Source organism: Gorilla gorilla, chromosome 15 (genome assembly GCF_029281585.2).
Source record: "Gorilla gorilla gorilla isolate KB3781 chromosome 15, NHGRI_mGorGor1-v2.1_pri, whole genome shotgun sequence".
NCBI classification, from domain to species: Eukaryota; Metazoa; Chordata; class Mammalia; order Primates; family Hominidae; genus Gorilla; species Gorilla gorilla.
Window position 1 is genome coordinate 120,062,721 of NC_073239.2, and position 20,558 is coordinate 120,083,278.

General features: G+C 61.5%; 1 protein-coding gene across 4 annotated transcripts; it reads left to right on the top strand.

The window, feature by feature from the left end:
* The first annotated feature begins 1,243 nt into the window (after positions 1-1,243).
* On the top strand, positions 1,244-16,980 carry EXOC3L4 (exocyst complex component 3 like 4). 4 transcript variants are annotated; one of them, XM_019010240.4, is made up of 13 exons: positions 3,780-4,333; positions 5,465-5,496; positions 6,783-7,192; positions 8,725-9,379; positions 10,584-10,695; positions 10,910-11,032; positions 11,381-11,481; positions 11,635-11,715; positions 13,471-13,585; positions 14,110-14,229; positions 14,317-14,469; positions 15,078-15,199; positions 16,459-16,980. In XM_019010240.4, the coding sequence occupies exons 3-13, from the start codon at positions 6,799-6,801 to the stop codon at positions 16,649-16,651; spliced, it is 2,169 nt and encodes a 722-aa protein (XP_018865785.4). In that variant the 5' UTR covers positions 3,780-4,333; positions 5,465-5,496; positions 6,783-6,798; the 3' UTR covers positions 16,652-16,980. The 4 variants fall into 4 exon arrangements, with proteins under 4 accessions (XP_004055785.5, XP_018865785.4, XP_018865783.4 ...); XM_004055737.5 differs by lacking the exons at positions 3,780-4,333; positions 5,465-5,496 and adding an exon at positions 1,244-1,420; XM_019010238.4 differs by lacking the exon at positions 3,780-4,333 and having other exon boundaries at positions 4,406-5,496.
* The last annotated feature ends 3,578 nt before the right edge of the window (positions 16,981-20,558 follow it).

Below are 20,558 nucleotides of genomic sequence, written 5' to 3' on the forward strand. Positions count from 1 at the left end.
TTCGTATGTTGAAGTCCCAATCTTAGAATGTGACCTTATTTGGAAAATTCCTTATAAAAACACGTGACGTTTAAAGAGGTAATAAGTTAAAATTAAGTCACTAGGGTGGACCCCAACCCACATGAAGAAGAAATATGGACACAGACACGAAGTGGGAAGGCCCGTGTTGACCCAGGAAGAAGCGGGGGGTCTACCCACAGACCCAGAAAACAGCCCCAGGAGAAACCAGCCCCACACATGCCTTGATTGCGGGCCTCTGGCTTCCAGAACTGGGAGAGAATAAACGTCTGTTGTTGAGGCTCAGTCCCTGGTCCTGTTGTGGCAGCCCTAGGACACTGGGTGCATGGGGCCGTCCCTGCCCTCAGCCCTAGGATGCTGGCGCACCGGCCTGTCTCTGCCCTCAGCCCTAGGACACTGGGTGCATGGGGCCGTCCCTGCCCTCAGTCCTACGATGCTGCTGCACGGGGCCACCTCTGCCCTCAGCCAGAGGATGCTGGTGCAGGAGGCTATTTCTGCCCACCTCAGCACCCTGCAGCAGCCCCATTGCACACCCTGGTGGCCCCAGCCCAGGTTGGAACAGGCCTGGATCTGTTCTCCTTGGATTTTCCCTGAGTTGTTTCCTAAGACGCTTGGAATCCCCCTATGCAGGGGTGAGGCTGCCTCTTCTGGGAAGTGTCAGTGGCCCTCCCGCTGTGTGGGGAGTGGGGCCCCGCCTCCACATCTTTGCCCCTGCCCAGGATGCGGTCCCTCCTCACTTCTGAGTGTGTCCTGTCTGTCCCTAGGGCCCCATCCCTTTCTCTAGCTCCTGAAGCCCCCAGGAATGGCATGCGGCTCTCAACTGCTGCCTTTGCTGTCACCGTGAGCTTCCCTGACAGGCAGGGTGCAGGGGTCTCGGGATGAACTCGATGGACTGGCCCAGTGCTAGAGCCTCTGTCCTGGAGGGAGGGGTCCTTCTGGGCTCCGGCACTGTGGGCTGAGTGTCCCCCGAGGCCAGCGCCTGCTTCTGCTGGCCTCTGAGCAAAGGAGAGGTTGGTGGTGTTTTGGGTGGCAGGCAGCGTCCACCCCCTGCTGCCTCGAGACCATGAGTGCCGAGCTCCGCAGCCTTCCCCTCCCTTGTTCTCTGACCCTTGGACTGAGCCCTGAGCTGTCTGGAATGGAAAGCTGGAGTGACTGCCTCCGGAACGAAAAGGAAGTGGGAACTTCTCTGAAAGTGAAAGTATGGGGTCCTGGTGGAGGGTAGGGCTGTGGGTGGGGCCGGGTGGGCCTGGCAGGCGCTGACCATGGCTGGGAAGTCCCAGCTGTTGGTCACTCGCTCAGGCTGCTCTAGAGGCCCCATGGCCAGGGCCCGGCTCTGAGGGCCCCACGGGCCAGCTTCTCAGGGGGCCGCGTTCTTCCTGGGCCAAGGCTGTGTGCTCAGCAGGTATGTTCTGGGCAGGTGGAGCAGGAGGGCATGGGGTGCTGTGGGCGGGCTTGAGGACCATTCCGGCTCTGCGTGTGGCCTTCCAGGCCAAGGGCCTCACTCAGAGCCCAGGCTGACCAGGCCAGAGGGCCAGCGCAAATCACAGTGGGCACACACACACCCGATACACAGGCAGACACACTCAGGCAGAAAGCACAGATAGACACAGAAGACAACCAAGATGGGCATGCAGGCACAGACACAGACTCAGAAGCACTGGCAGACCCTCTGGGGACACTCCAGGGCAGAGTCACACACATACAGGGAGACACTCTCAGGCCAACACACAGATGTGCAAAACCGACGCCCAGAAAAGTGTGTATATGCCCGTGCGCTCAAGCTCAGGCGTCAGATTCACTTTCCTGGTTTCCCCGGGAAAGTGCCGAGTACTAGCCATGGCTGGGGGCTGAGTCAGGCTCACTCCCTGCCTTGGGGGTCTCCTGGTCTCCAGGCTCTGTAACTGTCCCTCCGTCATGGCAGGTGTGCCCAGGGCTGGGATCAGGCCCACAGCAGGAGGTGCCGAACATGGTATGGGCTCAGCTGGTCCGGGAAGGCTTCTTGGGGGAGGAGCCATTTCTGCTGAGCCTTCAATGAGTTGACAACTGAAGAAGGAGGGGCTGAGGTCATTGTAGGCAGAGAGGATGGCCTGTGCAAAGGTGTGGAGGAGAGGTGGGTACTTCTGAGTGATCAGAGTGAGGGAATGAGTTGGGACTGAAGCCAGAGGGGTCATTAGGAGCGGCCTTGAACGCCAAGCTAAGGATGGAGCTGTGCTTCTTCCGAGGGCAGCGGCGGCTCAGGGGGCTTATGCTTTGTTGCTACTGTGAAGGGAAGTCTTTTAAGTGTCTCTTTCTAATAGGCTTTGCTAGGGTATAGGAAAGGTGTTGCTTGCATTTACATAATCAATGCACAAAACTTACTAAACCCTTTTATTAGCTCCAATAATTTTCAGCCTCAGATTTTCTAAGCCAACAATCATATCACCTGTGAATAACGACAGTTTAATCTGCTCCTTCCCAGTGTTTACATCTCTTATTTATTTTTCTTTCTTTATTGCCTTAACTAGTTCTTCCAGCCAAATGTTGGGGAGTAAGAATGGCGAGAACAAACATCCTTGTCGTTTTCCTTATTTGCAGGGGCTGGAAGGAAAAGGAAAGCTTGCAAGGAAAGCTTTCAAAGGAGGTTTATAGGGCCGGGCATGGTGGCTCACTCCTGTAATCCCAGCACTTCGGGAGGCTGAGGCAGGAGGATTATTTGAGGCCAGAAGTTTGAGACCAGCCTGGGCACACATAATGAGACCCCTGTCTCTACAAAAAATACAAAATTTAGCCAGGCACGGTGTTGCGCACCTGTAGTCCCAGCTACTTGGGATGCTGAGGTGGGAGGACTGCTTGAGTCCAGGAGTTTGAGGCTGTGGTGAGCTATGATCGCATCCCTGCACTCCAGCAGTGGGTGAAGTGACACAGCGAGGCCTCATCTCTAAAAACAATAAACAAAGGAGGCTGACGTTTTGGCAAGATTCTTTTTTTTTTTTTTTGCAATTGTAGGATTTAGTAGAGTGAAAACAGAGCTCCTATACAAAGGGAGGGGACCCAAACAGGGTAGCTGTTGCCAGCTCAAATGCCTGGGTTTATATCCCGATCATTGTCCCTCCCACTGTGCTCTCAGGCGATGGATGATTGGCTATTTGTTTACCTCCTGTTTTTGCCTAATTAGCATTTTTGTGAGCTCTCTTTACTACCTGATTGGTCGGGTGTGAGCTAAGTTGCAAGCCCCATGTTTAAAGATGGATGCAGTCACCTTCCCAGCTAGGCTTAGGCATTGTTAGTTGGACTAGGAAATCCAGCTAGTTCTGTCTCAGTCCCCCCTCTCAACAGGAAAACCTAAGTGCTGTTGGGGAGGTTGGTGAACGACCGTCTAAGTGCTAGGCAAGATTCTTGTGACTGATCCGAGGAGGCAGCATTGAGGGGGCCTGGGAAGGAGAGCAGCTCGGAGGCTGTGATCAGGTGAAGGTGGATGGCAGGTGGGGAAGTGAGAGGGGACAAGCCCCGCACAGGGCTTCAGCCCAGGGCACAGTACAGGCAGTCACCTGCAGAGGCTCCTTTGGAGCGTTGAGGAGTGGAGCGATGGCCCAGTCCCAGCGTAGTTGGGGAGGCTGGGGAGTGGGTGAGCACTGCAGAGTGATTGGGAGGATGAGGAGCAGCTACGGGAGGGAAGGTCTAGGGGAAGGTGGAGAGTAGAAGCTGAGGCTGGGGGTAGGGAGGGTGGGGAAGTTCGGACTTGACTTCTCGGACACGGCTCTGGTGGCCCAGGGTGGGAGCTCTCAGTGACTGCGTCTCTGGGTGGTTTCTTGCCCCTGCTGCTGGCCCCACAAAGGGTGTATTAGCCTGACCTGGGGAGAGTGGGACCCGGGGCTCAGGCCGGGCGTCAGTCTCCGGGGCCTTGCAATCAGGGAGCGGCAGCATAGGAGCCGGGGCCCCCTGGACTCTCCGGGCACTGGGGACAGAGAGACGCAGAGAGAAAAGAGAGCCAGAGAGAGTCCATGGGGGTGTGGGGAGGCAGGCACAGGGACAGGCCAGGCGAGAGCCTTGGGAGGTGGAGCGGGGAGTTGAGAGGGGCCTTCAGGTCTCAGCCCCGCAGGTGCCAGCATGGCAGCAGGCAGGCCAGCCGGGGGTGGCAGGGCGACCCTGATACCGATGTTCCCCCTGCTTCCAGGCTGTGCTCAGGGGTGACGGGGGTAGATGGACAGAGGCTGCCAGCCCAGTGCAGGAGGGCCACATCATCACAGGGACAATGCCGAGTACCCACTGAGCAGATAGATGGTGATGGCTGGTGGTGCGAGGCATCTGAACCCCGAGGTCCTGAAACCCAAGTCAGGTTTGGAGAACAAACAGGGGCCAGGAAAGGGAATGGCTGGAGGGGAAGCTGGAGGCTGGGCGTGCAGCCGGGAGGACAGAGAAGAAGCTGGGTGGGGTGCAGGTTGTCCGTGAACCCCAGGGGAAGCTGGTGAGGTGTCATCAGCGGGAGGTGGGGGTGGAGGAAGGAGGTTCCAGGATGGATGCCCGGCTGTGGGGCTCGGGCAGGAGGGAACCACGGAAGGGCTTAAAGCAGGGGAGTGACCTGGCTGGACTTTTGCTTTGGGAAGGTTGAGAATAGCTTGGGAAGCTGTTGGGAGCTGCAGGGTCGAAGGTGGCATGGCTGGAGGCTGAGGGGCCATCTGGGGACCTCACTGGCCCTTCAGCGAAGTTCTGGTTTGGGACAAAAGCAGGCTGAGTGACCCCCAAGCTTCTGCCTATGTAACCTCCTAAGAGATTCACCGCACAGCTGCCCCTCCTTACCCGGCCTTCGTCTGGGCTTCCTGGGAGAGGATCTCCACATCTGACCCCACTCTGGGACCTGCTGACACCTTGGGTCTCTCCGCCGGGAGGGGGGCTTCTGGGCGGCAGTTCTGACTCCCTGGGGGTGGAGACATGGCAGGTCCCGCCTCTGCTCCCAGCTCCAAGCAGGCTCCCCAGCCTGAGGTGCACGGCCAGGGGCAGACTCTGTCCCTCTGTGAGCCTCAGGTTCCTCATCTGTGAAATGGGCAAATGACACCCCCTAACTTTGTTGTCACAGTCGGTGATCTGTGTCAGGCATCGAGCTGGGCACACAGTAGGTGCTTACTAAGTGTGAGTTCTCCCAAACAAGAAGGCGGGGCCTGGCTTGTCCTTCCCCACATCCCGGCCTCCGTCCTCTTGATAGCGGTGGATGCAGCATGTGCCGAACCGTTCTCTTCACAACACCCCTGCCCTGCTGGGTGCCAGCCCCCATGCCAAGCATGAAGGGGCACCAGGGAGAGAGAGGCGAGTGGAGGCTGGGACAGATGGCACCCTGAAGTGTGGGTCAAGTCCGAATCAGGCAGGGTCCCTGAACCCTGGCGCTGGGGGAAGTCGCCGACCTGTGGCCAGGGCGGGGCTGATAAGCTCCATCAATCACTTGACTGTCTCTCCTTCCTCGGGCTCCATCCAGCTGCTTAGCCGCCTCTGGGAACCTCAAGGAAGGTAGGTAGGCTGCAGCTGGGCCCAGCAGGCACCTTGCTGGAGGGCGAGGGTGGGTGGGGGTCTGGGCCCTGCCCACCTTGGTGTCGTTCCACCCCAGCAAACTAGGGCCTGGGGAGGCACACTTCCTGCCCGATGTCACCCAAGGGTTGGGTGGTGGGTCAGGCGGGTGCTTTGGTCCTGGCACTTGGGTGGGGGGCCCTGGGGCTGGGCTAGGGGCAGGTCCAGCCCTTCTTTGGCCCCAGTTTCTCCCAGAGGAAAGTGAGGCTTTGCCGGCCTAATGCCCTCCCCCACCCATGGCCCAGCTTGTGCAATGGGGTGGGTGGGAGGCCCCTCCTCTCTCCCAACCTAAAGCCAGGAAAGCAAACACAGCTCCTAACGCTGGAAGGGGGTGTGGGTGGAGCCTGGCAGGCCAGGGTGCTGAGGGCCCTGGGGGAGCAGGAGCAGCCGCAGCTCAGCCACCCCCATGTCCCTGGGACACCCCCTCCATTCCCTGTGTTGGGGAGGGGCCAGCGCACGCTATGGTGGAGAGGGAGAGGAGTCGGGGGAGGAGGAGAGGCAATGCGTGGGAAACAGCATTGAGAACCCCCCCAGTCCCTGGTTAAATATAGACCCGAGGCTCCTCCTTCTGCCGCCCCTGTGGCTGCATGGCCATGATAAGCCACAGGGTGGCCTTGGCCACTGCCCTCAGGCCCCACACCTCCTCGGCAGGCTCTGTGACACCCAGGGAAGAGGGTGGGCTCCCATGGGGGTCCCTGCACTCCCTGTTGAGCCAAAGTAGTCAGGCCTTTTGGGCTGAAGGCGGGTGAGCTGAGGGACCTGGAGGGCAGTGAAGGAGCTGGTGGGGGCTGGGGGGAGGGTTTTAGGCCTCAGGACCTAACATCTGGGAAGGCCTAGATGTGGCTGCTGGTCCTGCCCTCGGGTGTTGTGAGCTGTGGTCTGGACTGGGCCCCAGAACCTGCATGTCAGTGCCTTCCTCCAATTCTAATGGGAGGGTCTGGCCTGGCAGAGGCCGAGTGACGGTGGGCACCTGCGGAGACCCTTTTTGGGGGATGATCTCAGGAAAGGCTCCTGATGGAAGCAGCTGTCTATATCTCCGTGCCCAGTTGCGGCCTGGCACACTGAGGGCTCTCGCCAAGAGAGTGGCCTGGTGATGCTTCCTTTTGACAGCCTGAGGGCTGCCTCCTCTGGAGAGCCTTCCTTGACCAAGCCCCTGGGTGTGGCCAGGCCCCACAGGTCCACAACAGGTTTCTGCATCTGCTCCTATGGCCACTCCTTCTTGCCCCCAGCTCTCCTGCTGCCAAGATGCCATCACCACAGACAGACACTCCTGGGCCGGAGCTGCAGAGTCCCAAGGAGGCTGAGGAGCCACAGACTCCAGCTCAGGGCTCCCGGCGAACAAGCAGCAGGAAAGAGCCCAATGCCCACTGCAAGGATGGCACGAGGCTGGGCCTGGGCTCCCTGAGGCAGGCCTTCTCCCGGGCCAGCCAGCGGGCTTTGACCCAGGTCTCCAAGGAGGATACGGGCCTGTTCCGGCGAAGCTCCTGCTCCCTGTTCCGGTCCTTCCGGCAAGCCCTGGATGAGGGCCCAGCTACCGGCCATTCCCAGGCCACTCCTGAGGTGCCCTCGGGGGTCCTGAATGGTGTCAGCCAGCAGGCATCCACTGGGGCAGCGTCTGAGGGACTGAACCCCGAGGCAGGTAAGGGCCTCAGAAACAACACTAAGCATGAAAGGAAACGGGCCAGAGGTCAGGGCAGCTCAGCTGAGGCTTCCGGAAAGGCTGTCCTCCCTAGCTCCCCAAACCCTGCCCCTGAACATGTGCAATTATTTATTTATTTGAGACAGGGTCTCCACTCTGTCACCCAGGCTGGCATGCAGTGGTGCAATCACAGCTCACTGCGACCTTGGCCTCCTGGGCTCAAGCGATCCTCCCACCTCAACTTTCTGAGTAGCTGGGACTACAGGTGTAAGCCACTGCACCCGGCTAATTTTTTTTTTTTTTTTTTTTTTTGAGACTGACTCTCACTCTATCACCCAGGCTGGAGTGCAGTGACGCAATCTTGGCTCACTGCAACCTCCACCTCCCGGGTTCAAGTGATTCTTCTGCCTCAGGCCCCCAAGTCACTAGGACTACAGGTGCGTGCCAACACACCTGGTTAAATTTTTTTTTGCATTTTTAGTAAGACGGGGTTTCACCATATTGGCCAGCCTGGTCTTGAGCTCCTGACCTCGTGATCTGCCCCCTCACCCTCCCAAAGTGCTGGGATTACAGGCGTGAGCCACTGTGCCTGGCCTAATTTTTTAAATTTGTTTTTATTTTTTTGTAGAGATATGGTCTTGCTATGTTGCCCAGGCTGGTCTCAAACTCCTGAGCTCACCCAATCCTCCTGCCTTGGCTTCCTGAAGTGCTGGGATTACAGGCGTGAGCCACCATGCCCAGCTGGACAATTGCACTTTAAATTCTTGCAGCATCTCTGCAATGGGAGCCCCCCCATTGGGCAGATGAGAAAAGTGAGGCTCAGAGAGGTGGAGTGACTTGCCTCAAGTCTCACAGCGTGGAGAATGGGACTTGAACCCAGATATGCATGGCCCTAGATCCCCACCTCTCCATGGCCTTTCACAGCCTGGCTCCTGGTCAAACTAGGGCCATGCACACAGCTGATCACAGGGTTGCAGAGGGTGCAAGGCTCGCAGAGGTACCAGGAGGGGAGGTCAGGGGGATTGCCCAGAGGAGGATACACTGGAGTGGGAAGAGGGGGACATGGAGGTGGAGAGCTCTTGTCGGGTGGAGGCTGGCGGAGAGTGGGGAGCAGCAGGAATGTAAAGCTGGACACGGGCAGGACACGCCCTGCCTGAGCTCCGACCCTATTAGACCTGCAATCAGGGCTGAGCATGAGGCTATCAGGTCCGGCTCAGCCGGGAGTGGAAGGTGGGTGTGGGATCCAGGCGGAAGGTGGGTGTGGGATCCAGGCGGAAGGTAGGGGTTGACCCAAATTGCTCTGTTCAGCCAGGCTTGGGGCCCCAGGTTCTGCCTCTTCAAAGGTGACTCTAAGGGAGGGCTCCTGGCAGCTGGGGCCTCTTGTTCCTGGGGCAGGCCTTCAGCTGTGCTGGGGCATCTGGCAGAGGCCAGACAATCCAGCCCCGATGGATTGAGCCGTGGCCTGCAGGTCTTCGTCCAGGTTGGGGTCTTGGGGCGGTCCCTCTCACCGCCCTTCTCGCCTGCCTGTGCAGAAGGCAAATCCGTGGCCGACCTCATTACTGAACGGCAACTGCTGGCGGCCTTCGAACAGCTTCTGCGCCTGGAGACGCTGCTGGTGGCCGAGAAGGCCTCGCGCACCTTTGAGCAGGACCCTACGGCCTTCGCGCGGCGCGCTATGGACGTGTGCCTGCATTACGACGGGCTGGCAGCCGAGATCGGCGCCATCGTACGCGAGACGCTGGACAGCGACGGTGTGGACGCGGCCGCGCTGGCCGAGCTGGCCCGCGTGGTGAGCGCGGAGGAGAAGGCCCACCCTTCTCCCCCCGACGACGGCGACTTCCTGCGCACGCCGCGCCGCTGGCGCCAGCACTGGGAGGAGGCGGTGCGGCGAAGCGCTCAGGAGCGCGTGCGGCGGCCGGGCGCGGGGTGGGCCTTCGGGGAGGCGGAGGGCGCGTCGGGTTTGGCCCAGTTTCTGGCCGAGCTGGGCAGCTTGGTTCGCCGCGACCTGCAGAAGGTGCGGCAGGAGGTGCAGCCCGCGTATGCGGAGGCCGGCTTCCCAGCGTGGGAGGTCTATCTGCGTGCCTTCCACAGCGCCGTGGCCCAGCGCCTCCAGGAGCTCGCGCGCGACGCCCGCGGCTGCGAGCAGCTCTATATCCTGCTGGACTGGGCCGCCAATGTCTACGGCAGGTGAGTCTCGGCCAGGGCGCCAAGTGGCGAGGACAGCTGCCGCTTCCCCCGCAGGCCTTGGGGAGCCGGCTTTGAGGAGCACCGGACCTTTCTTCTCTGTTCCCTCCCTGGGAGAGGGCTGAGAGCCGAGGGCTTCGACATGCTTTCCTCGGCGGGTTAGGCCGTGGGGCGCTCCCGCCCCAGGTTTTCTAGGGGTCACCCATACACAGTTCCAGAATTTGAAAAGTTTCCGCGGGGAGGTTCCCATGGGAGTAGGGCCTGTGCTGGTTCCACCAGGTGCCTTTGGGCGCATCAGAAAAGGGCACATCTTGGCCAGGCGCCATGGCTCACGCCTGTAATCCCAGCATTTTGGGAGGCTGAGGCGGCCGATCACCTGAGGTCAGGAGTTCGAAATCAGCCTGGCCAACACGGTGAAACCCCGTCTCTACAAAAATACAAAAATTAGCCGGGCATGGTGGGTGGCACGCACCTGTAATCTCAGCTATTCCGGAGGCTGAGGTAGGAGAATCGCTTGAACCCGGGAGGCGGAGGTTGCAGTGAGCCGAGGTCGCGCTATTGCACTCCAGCATGGGCGACAGAGCAAGACTCTGTCTCAAAAAAAAAAAAAAAAAAAAAGAAAAAGAAAAAGAAAGAAAAGAAAAAAGAAAAGGGCACACCGCTAGGCCAGACGGGCATCTGGGTTCAGGGTACAGCCTGCGGGGAGCGGCCACCTCCCGCTCTGTGCCTGGGATGAGGATGGATTGCCTTCCCCGCGGAGCGGTTCCCAGCCCCACCGGCAGGAGCGCCCACGGAGGTGGGGGAGGTCGCCTGAAGTCCCGCACTCCTTAAATTGCTCCTTAAATTGTGTGGGGTCAGACCTGTGTCCGCCCTGCTGTGGGCCTCCCTGCTGTGGGTTGGAGGGTGGCAGATTCCTGAGCTGTGTTTGAGGAGAGGGCGGAGTGCCATCTGGGTAGCCGTCCTTCAGCGTTCTGCAGGAAGGCAGGAACCCGGCTGTCAGAGGCTTCCGGGGAGGGGGTGTGGCATGGCAGCCTAGAGGCGTGTGTGTGTGTGTGTGTGTGCGTGCGTGCGTGCGTGCGTGTGTGTGTGTGTGTGTACAGATGCCCAGGTTCGGGATTGGCGTTAGACTTTGAGCCTGGCCAGAAGAGGGGCAGCGGCTGTCGCATCAGAGCCGCGCCCGCCCCCAGCCCCCTGCCCTGTCTTCCAGTCCTGACTTCCTGGGCGCCCCGGGGCTGGCGCTGCCCGCCGAGCCGCTGCCTCCGCTCCTGGCGCCGGACGTGTGGGCCCGACTGGAGAGCGACTACACCAGCTTCCTGGAGGTCAGGCCGGGCGGGTCAGGCTGGGCGGGCCAGGCTGGAGGGGGCGGGCCCTGGGGGGATGTGCGGCGCCCAGGCTATCGGCGGCCAGAGCTGGCTCTGGTTCATCCTGTGGCCCCCGGCGCGGGCTTGTGACCCGACAGGGCGGCCCTCATCCCGGACGGCGCGGGACGGGGTCTGGGAGGGTCTCACCACGGCCCATCCCTTCTCCCCCCAGGCCAAGATCGCAAGCTGCTTCGACAGCATCTTGCAGCTGGAGCAGAGTCACTGGGCGGCCGCCGAGGTCCCCGAGGTGCTGCAGGGCCTCTACCAGGCGCCGCTGTCCATGGACGTCCACATGGTGCGGCCCGGGAGCAGGGGCTGAGAAGGGGCGTCTGTTCAAGCCTCACGCACACGGTGGCGATATCCAGAACGAATTCCTATCCAGTCCCAACCAACCCTGCCGTTAGATGGGAGCCTGAGGCCCCACGTGGGGGGAAATCGGGGACCCCCGGCGCGCCGACGGGCAGGGAAGCTGCTGGATGGGAGTTTGCGGGAGTTGACTCTCCGGTTGGGCGGCTGAAAGCTGGAGGGGCCAAGACTGACAGGCACAGCGGGGCGGGCTGGAGGCGCAGCGGGGGCTACCAGGGGACCCGCGGCCTCAGGTCGGCGGCTGGGACGCACGCTCAGTGCGGGGCTTCGCTCGCAGCTCGTGGCCGAGCACGTGAAGGCGGCCGGCGCCATCTCCGCGGAGCTGGAGGCCACCACCCTGCGAATCTGCACGCGGGCGCTCGGCCTCTTCGTGCCCAGGTGCGGACGCATCCTCAGTAGGGGAGCGACCTGGCCGGGTGTGCTCTGCAGGTGGGAGGGAGGAGTCTGCGTAGGGACCTGATTGGGAGGGTGGACCCAGGGTCATCGCGCAGCTAGGGAGGGTCCCCAAAGGCTCTGTGTATCCCGCCCCAGGTTTGAAAAGGCTTTTCTGGCGTCGGAGGCGGTGAGCGAGCCGCACCTGGGCGCCTACATCAACGCCTGCGAGGAGCTCAGGTAGGGCTCGCCCGCTCCTGTGCAGGCGCGGCGTGGCCAGCAGGGGGCGCGCGAGCGCCGGGAACCTGGATGGAGGGGAGTGCGCGCGCGTGGAGGGGGCAGAAGTGAGGAGTGTGTGTGTTTTTGTGTCTGTGTGTTGGTGGATCTGAGGGGTGTGTGTGCGTGTGTGTGTAGCAGAGTTGGGGGTGTGTGTGCGTGTGTGATGGAGCTGAGGGTGTGTGCCTGTGTGTGCATGCATGGAGAGCTGAGGCTGTGTGTGTGCGTTTGGCAGAGCTGAGGACTGTGTGTGTGTGTGTGTGTGTGTGTGTGTGTGTGTGTGTGTGTGTGTGTGTGTGTGTGTGTGTGTTGGAGCTAAGAGGTGTTTATGCATGTGCGTGTAGGGGTGGAGCTGAGTGGTGTGTGTGTGTCAGAGCCTAGATGCGTGTGTCTTTGTGTGTGTGTGTGTGTGCGTCTTTCGAGCAGGGACCCTGGGGGAGTGTGGATGGCTCTTCAAGGCTGAGCAGAGGCCGAGGGGTTCCAGCTCCCTGCCTGCTGCCCTGGGCTCCATTTTTCCCTCCCTTCATCCCAGGCAGCATTTCTTCCATCTTGGGACACCTCCTTCTCTGGGAAGCCTCCCTCAGCCTGCACCCTGGGCTTTGCTGGGGTGAGGTCTGGGTCTCTGTGTCCCCAGAAGGCAGAGGCCCTCCCTGTGGGCTGGCAGTGGCTGTTGGCCTTCTGTGCCCTCAGCTCCAGGCCAGGCCTCAGCAGATGCAGCCCCGCCAGAGGCACAGACTGAGCCTCCCCATCTGGGTTTATCCTTTTTTAAAAGTTTGTAAATTTTAGTGTCCCGAAGTACGTCTCATTTGTCTGACTTCAAAGAACAGCTGTGCCATCTGCTGGCTGTGTGCTCCGGGACAAGCCGCCTCCCCTCTGTGGCTCTTTTGCCACCTGTCAAATAGGATCAGAGCACCTGCTCCCTGGGGTGGTGTGGGAACTCTGTGCCTCAGGGGACTCAGTTCCCATTGGCTGTTTGTGAGCACTTGTCAGTGCCAGGCACTTTGTGGGTGCCTTCCCTGCCTGACACGTCTCATCCCAAGCGCAGTATACCCACGCACAGGTGCAGAGCACAGGCCTGGAAAGGAGGTGCCACTTGCCCGTGGCCACGCAGCCAGGAAGTGGTGGAGCTGGGACTTGAACTAGGCCTGCCTAAATCCAAAGCATGACCATCAGGCACTGCTTCTCCAACACTCTCGTCCTTAATCTGTGCCAGGCTTGTCCTTGGTGCTGGGACCCTGGGGTTTCAGCTCCAGGGAGCGTTCTCTGCCCCTTGGTAGGCAGCCTCTGGCCAAACCCTTGATGGAACTCCAGCCTGCTCTACTGCGTCCCTGGCTGCGGGGACTGCGTATAGCCTGGCCCTCAGTTTCCTCAACAGTGAAATAGGGACATTGTCACCTTCAGGGGGCAGTTATGAGGCTCAGGGTAGGGTATGTTCCAGGCATGGCTATGCCGCACTGTTTATCACCAGGAGGGATGGAAGGTCTGTCCCAGAGCTGCCAGAGGGGAATGGGTCAGCCACCCCTGACCCACCCCTCTGTGACTGGCTCCCTGGGCTTCTATGCTGTCCCCCACTTGACTCTGCTCGCAGACAGCTACAATGGGGAGCCCCACGGGCTGCCCTTCACATTGTAGTCTAAGTGAGTGGAGCTGTGTGCCCGGCTCTATTCCCCAGCCTGGTCTCCCTTGCCCACCTCGTCGCTGGTCCTGGCCCCTCCCCAGGACCAGTCTTCTCTCCAGGTTCCCAGGAACCCAAGAGGAGCTGGAGAAGCCCCTGGTGACGGCCACCTGCAGCTTCCAGAAGCACCTGCTTCAGGGCTTGCAGCGTGAGTTGCAGGTGACTGTGATAGGCCCTCTCTCCCTACTTCCCATGCCCAGCAGGTACCCCCTATTTCCTAGAGCCTGGGGGCCCAGGTCACAGCATTCATTTATTCCAGGGTGAGCTCATGGGTGTGTGTGTAGGGTAGTGGGCAGGGGACCCAGGTGAGGTCCCAGCTGAGCAGGGGCGGCTGGGAGACACCTGCCTTCTCACTTCAGTCTCCGGCTCTTAGTGGTCACCCCCGAAGCCTGGGATGGTGGGTCCACGGATCCAGGCCCAGGGACCTCACCCAGTCCCTCAAGGCTTCTCCAGGGCATGCCCTGAGCAGATCTGACTGCACAGACTCAAACCCTGCCCCTAGAGCTTGGGGCCTGGGAGAGGCATTCTGGGAAAGGGCTCGTGACATAACCTGTGGCTAGGAGAGGGAATGGCACCCCAAACCCAGGAGGGAAGGGGTCAGGAGTGGCACACTGGGCTTCGAGGGAGGGGTTACGTTGCGGGCGTAGTGCACATTTGCAGACTCCCAGCCCCTCTGTCCCCAGCCGCTCTTCAGGGTTGTGTGCACCAGGGACTGGCTGACGCAGGACTGGCTGCATCCCCTCATGGACAAGGTGGTGACCTTCGCCGGTCATCTCCAGCGTGTGGCCCGGCCACGGGCACAGGTACCACAAGGGGGAGGGCCCCGGCAGGGCTGTGCCCAGAATTGGGGCTGTTGACCCTGACCCTGACCCTGACCCTGGGCCGCCCAGGAGACTCTGCAGGAGGTGCACCGGTTCGTGGTCCGCGAGTACCTGGCACGGGCGCTGAGGCCACGGGAGCGGTTCCGGGGCATGGAGCGCATGCATGGCTCCCAGAAGATGAGCCTGGACGCCCAGGCCATCAGCGACACTTTCCAGGGCCTGGTAGGGGCGGCATGACTGCCCTTCGGTGCTCGCCTCTGTGCGGGGAGTGGTGGCAGTGACTAGGGCCTTAGCGCCGGGAGGGCTTTTGGCGGGAGTGGTTCTCCCCACTCTGGATCAGGTGGAACAGGGACTGGGGCGCCTGTGGGGCTGGGGGGTGGGGGGAACCAGGTGGGAGGGTGGCACCTTGCATACATTTGCATACAGTTTGCAGGGGCGCGGGGAACGGGCGAGGGTCACAGCCCCATCTCACGGTCAGGGCCTTTGGGAGGCGTCCCCCACCTCAGGCCAGAGCCCTCAGAGTGGAGGCACCAGCGCCCCTGCACACCTCTCGTCTGCCCCCCAGCAGCACTTTCAGGCTGGCCTCGGCTTTCCTGTCCAAGCAGGATGGGATCGGAGGGGAGATGAAGGCTGTGTAGCCCATGAGCCCTCGGTGCCCAGGCACACTCCCGTTCTGTTTTGGGGGAGGCAGTCCCAGCACCAAGCCAGAGTGACTACAGGAGGGCTGACGCTGCGGGAGGGCTGACCTCGCACTGACCTTGCGCTCTTGCAGGAGTTGGAGCAGGGGTGGGGAGAGGGCTCTTGGGGCAGGTGGTGGCTCTGTCTCGCAGGGTTCCGAGGCCACATGGTTGGACCAAGCCATCCAGTGCGTGGCTGAGATCCTGGGCGAGACCTACAAAGACGACATCCAGCGGCACCTGGAGACTCTCATCCGGAGCTACCCTGACATCAGGTGTGTACCCCACCTGCTTCCACTAGCTTCCTACCAGAGCTTCAGGGCCAAGGGGGCTGGTATTGGAGCAACCCCAGCCCAGACCTGACTGCCCAGGGGCCTGAAGACCAGAGGCAGGAGGTAGGCCTTGGACCCTCAGACCCTCAAGGCTGGAGGGGGAATGGAGAGAGCCCCTTCTCCTAATCTGCTCTTGGCCATCCTCCATCAGCCCCACCGGGGGTGGGCACACCTCCAGTCCTGGAAGCTGAAGGGGAGGTGGACCCCCCACCCCTGGGGAGAAAGCCCTCTCTGAAAGCCAGGGGATTCTGAGACCTGGTCAGGAGGAAGGAGGTTTTGATCCCGGGTTGTGCTGGGGGGTCGGTGAGTCATCCAAGCCTTTGGAAATCCCAGCTGGAATCTCTCCAAGTCCATTCTTTTGGAGATTCTGGGATGTGGAGCTCACAGAAAGCCCCTGGTTCATCCCCTTCCCCAGGCCACCCTGCCATGGGGTGGGGAAGGATTCCCCATCCCCAGCAGGCCTGTCTTCCAGGCTGTGGCTCAGAGAGAGTAGCCCTTACATCACCCTGGGAGTTCCCCTCCAACTACTCCCCAACCCCGTTGGCCCGGTCACCCGCAGCTGCATCACCCCCTCCCTCCCTCTCCACCACCTGTCCCCGGGTCTCCCTCTCTCCCTCTCCACCCTGCCCCCATGTCTCCCTCCCTCCCTCCCTCTCCACCCTGTCCCCGTGTCTCCCTCCCTCCCTCCCTCTCCACCCTGCCCCCGTGTCTCCCTCCCTCCCTCCCTCTCCACCCTGCCCCCATGTCTCCCTCCCTCCCTCCCTCCCTCTCCACCCTGTCCCCATGTCTCCCTCCCTCCCTCTCCACCCTGTCCCCGTGTCTCCCTCTGTCTCCAGCCTGTCCCTGGGTCTCCCTCCCTCTCCACCCTGTTCCTGGGTCTCCCTCTCTCTCCAGCCTGGGTCTCCCTCCCTCCCTCTCCACCCGGTCCCCAGGTCTCCCTCCACGCCTTTGCGTGGGCTCTTTCCCACTCTGCACACCCCTCTCCTGTGCCCCTTCAAGCCCAGCTATGGTGTCCCCCAGGCCCACGCTCTGCCCCCTCCCCCAGCACAGCTCTTCCTGGCCTCAGTCAATCTGACCTCCCTGACCATCCTGGAATGCAGAGTGACTCATACTAACTCCCAAGCCCATGGGTTCGCCTCATCCTGGGGCTGGCGGTGTTGCGGAGGTGTAGGTCTGCAGTGAGTGCCCGCATGTCTCTGCAGGCGGGACCACATACTGGCCATTCTGGCACTGCGCCGACTGGGCCGCCGGCGGAACCAGCATCTCTTGCAGCACACCCAAGACCTGCTGAGAGCTGCGGCCGGGGTGGCAGGTGCGGAGGCCCCTCGGGGCCACGTGCTCTTCGAGGAGATCAAGGTGCCCAGTGCCATGGCTGTGCTGATCACCTGCGTCTAGTTCTCTCTGGCTCGAGAGGGGGCCGGCCACTGGCAGGGAGCTGTGGTCAGTGGGGGTCAGCCAGGAGCCCAGGGAGTCACTCTGGGCCCTGCCCCCAACTCTGACACTGCAGTTAGGGAATTTTTGTCGTCAGCAGCCAAGCACAGCTGTCAGGCCAGAAGGAGCAGCCGTGCAGGAGGCATTTCAGGCATCGTTGAGGGGAGTGTTTTGGGGCCGCAGAGCTCTCAATGCTGCCTGTCAGGGGGGGCCTCCCGCCCGACTGTCCAGCTTCACCCTCCAGTCTGAAAGTGAAGAGCAGAGTATTTATTTAAAAAATAAATGTGAATTAAAATGGTGCCTCCCTAAGGAGTGGGCAGGGGATGGGAGGCCTGGGTCCCGGTGTGCTGAAGGGCCAGGCCAGAGGCTGTCTGGTGACACTATTTGGTGGGTGGCCCTCTCATGCCTGTGGAAGCCACGGGAAGACTGAGGCAGGTCCAGAGCAGCGAAGGCCCATGCCTGTGGCTGCCCCCACCACGGCCCGATCCACTGGCCTTGTGCCTGGTCAGCCTTGTCCCAGCCAAAGCAGACTCGGGGCTTCCTGGGGACAAAAAGAGGACAAGGCTTGTTCTGCAGCTTGAAGAATTTGGGTTAGATGTAGGAGGGACTTCTCAGCAGTGGAAGTTGTCAAGTTACTGCAGGGGGTGTGTCACCCATGGAGTGTGTGTCCGGGGGCGACCCTGAGGTGTCAGCAATGGAGGCAAGCGTAAGGAGACTGCTCCAGCATGCACCTGCATCCCCGCTTCTCTCTGCAAAAAAGCTGCTGCTGAAAGTTGGCGGCAGCCTGCGGGCTGGGGTGCTGGGAAACCTATTTGCATTGGCAGCCGGGCTGGCTGGGGAGGCTGAAAGTTGAGATGGGGAGATTTCCAGAGAGCAGCTGAGACAGGTGGTGACAGGTGCCCCTCCCAGCCCTCCACAGTGGGCCCCCATAGTGTCTCTGGGCCTGACCCTGACCCTGGCGGGAGTGGGGGGCAGGTGACTGCAGGTGGGCCAAGGTTCCAAGAGCTCCACAAACTTGGGTTGCCTGAGGACAGGGTAAGGAGTCTGAAAGGCTGTGGTGCCAGGCAAGCAGGGGGCGTGTCTCTCCCCACTCCCTCCAGGCCCCCTCCCTGCACTGTGGACAGTCAGGGGGCAGTTCCCCGGGCAGACCTGCCCCGGTTCCTATGCCAGGGCTGGGGCCTGGAGCCTGAGTCTTGCTGGGGCCTAGAGCCTGGGGGTTGAGTGCCTGGGGCTTGTCTGTCTCTTCTGGGAGCAAGTGCTGGGGCAGTGCCCTCCATGGGGGCACCAGGGCTGGAGGTCAGGAGCAGGGCAGGCCGGGGCAAGGGAATATCCAGACCTCCCCTGGCAGGGTGGGGCAGGTGGGGCAGGAATGAGGAAGTGGGAGGGTTGGGGTTCCCCATCTCCAGGGCTGGGGTGGGGGCAGGTATGTGATGCTGGTGCCAATAAGCGGTCCCGTCCCTGATGGGAAAACAGGCTGGTAGAGAAGAGGTCGGCACTGCGTCATGCTCAGGATCCTCCCAGCCAGGGGCCAGAGGGGCATGTCTTTTCCTAGGGGAGGGGTCCAAGAGGGGGCAGGTGATTGACAGGTCAGCCTCTCCCCTGCTTGACCCCACCTCTGACCTGGTGGCCATGAGTGTCCCAGGCAGGGTGCATGGGAGGGGAGAAGGGAGGGCTTGGCCTGGTCTGGTCATGGTCAGGTTCTCCCCAAGGAGCCCCTGCCACCCCCTTCCCCACCCTTCTGTCTCAGGCTCCTCACTGAGCCGCTTGGCTGGAGCCGGAGGGTCCTGGGGCAGGGCTGTGGGGTTAAGGAGGGGGTTCCGTCCTGGCTCTGCCACTTCCCACCTGTGAGAATGCAGGCAGGTTCCTTTATCTCACTGCTTCATTTTTTTTCCAGCTGTGAAATGGGGGTGCTGTCAGTGCCTCCTTGGCTGGGGAGGGTGAAGTCAGAGCCAGCCATAAGGCCGGGTGCCTGGCCTCCGTGTGACCCCATGTTCCCAGAGGCCCACCTATGGGAAGGCCCTGGGCACCCTGGGGTTGGGGTGGTGGGGTGCTGAGGCTGGAGCAAAACCTGAGTTGAGTGGAGGTCACTGGGAGCGGGAGGCCCCAAGAGAGGCTGGGAAGAGGTGCTGAAGGCTGAGCGGCTGGTGGCAGAGGGAGGGGGCCCGGCTTAGACCCTGAGGGTTCCTAGGCCCGGAGACAGAAAGTCAGGGTTTTCCTGGCAGGAACTGTGTGCACATGTGCACCTGTATCTCCATGCCAGGAGGGTGTGTATGCCATGTGTGCAGATCCTCCTGAACCCAGCGGTGGCTGGGGCTGGGACTTCCCAGGCCAAGCCAGGCCGAGCTGGGGGTGGGATGGCAGCTCCTAGAGGATGCAGTCAGGGAGGCTGGGGGCAGAGGCGGGGCCGAGACCGGGGCACCCTGGGTGCCTCAGTCCTGGGGTCTGGCCACTGGCCTTTCTGCTCTAAGGGGTGGAGGCTGAGCCCATGAGACCTTGCAATGAGCCTGCAGTGCTTCCTTGGCCATCTGTTGTCCAGGCCAAGCCTGCAGGGTGCCGGCGGGGGTCGGGCTGGCTCTCAGAGAGGTACTTGAGTTCTCATTGGCCAGGTCACCTGGCTGATAAGGAAGTGTGTGTGTGTGTGTGTGTGTGTGTGTGTGTCTTTGTGTCTGTGCACGTGTACCTATGTGCACCAGCCCCTGTCAGCACCCCCAGGATGGAGGCCCTTGCCCAGTCTCCTCACTCCTCTCAAAAAGCAGGACAGCCTGGAACCATCCTACTTGCCCCCAAGCTCAGCCCCCAGGCCCTGCCTGCCGGCCCCTGGCCCCCAGCCTCGGCCAGTGCCTGTTCCCTGCTGCATGGCCCAGGTCTCCTCCCTCTTCAGGGCCAGCTGGGCTTCCCCCAGTGCCACCGTGGCCTGGGGCTCCTGCATGTCCTGGGGTTCCCTCTGGTCTCTGTCCCTGAGCTTGAGGTCCTTGAGACTGGGTCTGCTCTGTGGATCTTCTGGGGCCCCACCCCGGGCCCAACTGGGAGGGCAGAGAGAAGACAGAGAACCCACATGCCCCAGACCCGCACACTCTGGTCTGCAGAGATGATCCACTGTGTGTGTGTGTATTTGTGTGTGTGTGTATGTATGTGTGTGTGTGTATATGTGTGTATGTGTGTGTGTGCACGCGCACACACACCTGCTGGCCCAGCGACAGCGTGTGTGGGGTGAGAGGAGACTGGGGAGCCGCCTCCCCCAGCTCAGGCTGGGGCCCAGCAGCCCTCCGAGGCCCTCTCCCTCCTGGTGTCTGGGCCTGGCCCCTGCTTGAGTGTGTCATGCGGGAGACACAGGAGGCTGAGCCATGCAGGCATGTGTTCCAGTCTCAGCTCTGCCCCTTCTAGCGGGGGACCGACCCAGTCTTCTTGTTGGTAACGTGGGAGGGAGTGCCCAGTGGGGAGCCAGTGAGCCTGTTCACAGCGTTCCTGACAAGAGGGTGTGCTGTGAGTGACGGTCCGTGTGTCCCCTCCAGGCCTGCACAGCGTGCCCTCTTCCTTCCTCACCTGGTGACACCAGCCCCTTCCTTCCTGGCTTCAGTACCCAGTGGGCCCCTGTACGTGGGGGTAGCATCCCCAGCGGCTGGAAGGTTACTGCAGGACCCCTCACTGCTGCCCACATTGGGAGAGGAGGCTGCAGGGTCCCCAAGGCTACCCCCATCCCCAATCAAACCTCCTTCCTTTGCCACCGCAAAGAAGCCCCAGGGCCGCCGTCGGTGCATGCAACTCACAGGCCATCATGAGGCCCAGGGGGGTGGCCAGGAGTGGGCTGCCCCACAACACTGCCCGTCCCCCCCTTCCCTGTGGAAGGCTGGTCAGTGGGCACCTGCCGGCC